General features: G+C 39.6%; 1 protein-coding gene across 3 annotated transcripts in view; it reads left to right on the top strand.

Annotated features, from left to right (window-relative positions):
* TMEM116 (transmembrane protein 116) overlaps window positions 1–2702 on the top strand; it is an 88306-nt gene that overhangs the window by 39609 nt on the left and 45995 nt on the right. For all 3 annotated transcript variants that reach the window (XR_001145921.1, XR_001145920.1, XM_012730995.1), the window contains 2 exons: window positions 1128–1211; window positions 1540–1678. Coding sequence is in view for 1 of the 3 variants with exons in the window: in XM_012730995.1 (XP_012586449.1) it covers window positions 1128–1211; window positions 1540–1678 (223 nt within the window). In the remaining 2 variants the exon portion in view is untranslated. The remainder of the gene's footprint in view (window positions 1–1127; window positions 1212–1539; window positions 1679–2702) is intronic.

Here is a 2702-nt window from a genome sequence, read left to right as displayed (position 1 = left end):
ATTTATTTATACTTGCAGAACCAGGGTACAGGCCAGAGGTGTAGGAGGTGAGAGGATTTACCAGAGACAGAGTGGGAAGCAGAACAGGCAGACTGACAAAGTACACTGCTGAGGGGAACAGCAGGCGGGTCAGGAGAGGTCTGCTGTGCCATGTGGGTCAGCTCCCTGGCTGGGGATAGAACTTGTGCTGCAGTGGCTTTGGAGAGCTTTAACCTGTTGCGCCACCAGGGAGAGCTCTGTAATTCCTTTTTATGTATCATAAAGAAACATAATAAATGGCTTTCAAGATATCATCCACCTTTATAACACTGGGTGAAATTCTTATAGTGAGTAAGCCCAGAAAAGGTCTGGATCTCACTTAAAGTAATCATCGCATCAGAGTTGACGTTAGAGTTTTTAACTTTTCCTCCTGGATCCTTTCCTCTTTCTGGTAGCTGGTTATTTTTTTTTTTTTTTTTTTAAAGATTTATTTATTTATTCATACAGAACTGGGGTACAGGCCAGAGGCTCAGGGGCGGTGAGAGGCTTCACCAGAGACAGAGTGGGGAGCAGAACAGGCAGATCGACGAAGTACACTGCTGAGGGGAGCAGCGGGCGGTCAGGAGAGGTCTGGCTCGCCATGTGGTCTCCTCCGGGGCAGGCGGCAGGCGGGAATCGAACTCATACGGAAGTGGCTTCAGATTCTCAGTGCTGTGCTTTAACCCGCTGCGCCACCAGGGAGGGCCGGTAGCTGGTTATTTTTAGCTGGATAAATGATTGGTTATTAAAGGGAAGGCTCCCAGGGAGGGGTTGATGAAAGTAAGTTATTCCAGGGTATCATGGAAAATGAAGCACACTGAGTACAGACCTTCTTGGTAGTTTTCCTCTCACTTTGACCCAATTGAATTTTTATTTGACACAATTCCCAGAGATTGTGAGACTTTAGGGTTCATTATTGTTGGTATAAAATGCATTCCCTACTTTACTTCAGTAGGAAATGGAAAAGAAGGTATAGTTAATGCTTTTGAGATTGTTTTCTTAAAGAAATTTAATGTTTTTGTAGAGTCATGGAGTTAGGAGAATAAGAGAATATTCTATAAAGAGGAAAGGGTATGAAAAATTCTGATAATTTTTTATTTTCCTTCAAGCTTGATACCTCTACTGTTGATGATACCTGTATTCTGTGTGGGCAATGCCAATGAATGTTTTCACAATTTCAGTCAGAGCCACAGGTAAGGACCAAATGCATAATTTTCCTGATAAACTACACCTATTCTTTTCTATAAATAGAGGTTGGAAAAATTTCTCTATATATTCTGGCCAAAGTACTTGTAATGAAAATAGGTTATGAAATAAGATGTAGTCAAGGCTAAAAGTACACAAGTAGAAAATGCAGAGTGACTAGAGTATAATGTGTTTATGAAAAAAACAAGGTTTTATGGGTAAGGGTTGTCAAAATGATAAGTAAAATTGCATCACCTTAATTTTTGTTACACTTTGTAAGCATCTCTCTAACCTTGTATCTGTAACCGTCCTCCTGCCCATTGGTTGTCTCCCTAGGTGTATCCTGCTGTACTCACCACCACCATCCATTGCTGAAGACTTGCCTTCTGCCAACACATCCGTCTGTAGTACACTTTATTTTTATGGGCTTGCTGTTTTCCTGGCCAGCTTTCTACTCAGCCTCCTTGCTATTGTGGTATGATGCCATCCTACCTGCCTTTATGGAGCGAGGGAAGATTTGGGAGGGATGAAGCATCATCACCAGGTTCCTGGGAAAAAAGGGAATGGAAATGCTCTTTCTGTAATTCTAGAACTTTTAAGAAAATGGCTGGGAAAGCTGGACAGTTTAACTACTGACTCAGTCTTCTGGACTTGTGAAGGTCAAATTATGAGTGGGAGAAAGAGCCTATATTCATTATTTAAGAATTATGTGCACTCTGGAATGTATTAAGACCTAATGTGATTTCCAAGCATACTCATGAAGAACCAGGACTGCAAACTAGTATGTGTCATTTCTTTTCGTAATATAGAATGACAGTCCAGAACATAAGACATGTGTTGATTTATTTCTCCAAAAATTAAATAGTTTTCTCAATTCTTTATCAATCACTGTTGACATTTATGCTGTATCTAACTGGGGTTCATGTGCTTAGTTATTCGTGCAGTTATAAAATACTCATTTGACATCAGTATAATATAAAATTGGAATAATGGATTAGTATGTTATTTATATATGCCTTTTTATTTGTCATACTACTTTTCAATATCATTTTCTCCTTTTTTCATATGCTACTTTAGAGATTGCAGACTACCTGCCTGCGAAACAGATTTATCCCACAAACATGTTTTGGTTTCCTTGCATGGTTCGCAGATGTGGATAAATTTCAAATTAACAACTTAGTAAACTTCAAATTAACAACTTAGTAAAGATAGCATTATGACAGATGTACATTAAGGGAGCTTTGATGATTTAGATTTAGAACTGACTGATAAAAAGAGCAACAGCTTCCCCAAAGCCTGGCATCTGGAGGTTCCTATCTGCTTTTTCATAACAACATAGGCTTCAGTGGGCTTTTAGAATAAGCATTCTGATTCTGTTTTTTTTTTTTTTTTTTTAAAGATTTACTTATTTATTTGCACAGAAACTGGGGTACAGGCCAGAGATGCGGAGGGTGAGAGAATTCACCAGAGACAGAGCGGGGAGCAGAACAGGCAGATCG

This window comes from Condylura cristata, unplaced genomic scaffold (assembly GCF_000260355.1).
Source record: "Condylura cristata isolate star-nosed mole 26May11 unplaced genomic scaffold, ConCri1.0 scaffold00029, whole genome shotgun sequence".
NCBI lineage: Eukaryota > Metazoa > Chordata > Mammalia > Eulipotyphla > Talpidae > Condylura > Condylura cristata.
Note: the sequence above shows the minus strand (reverse complement) of the source record. Positions and strands in the feature narration are given on the sequence as shown.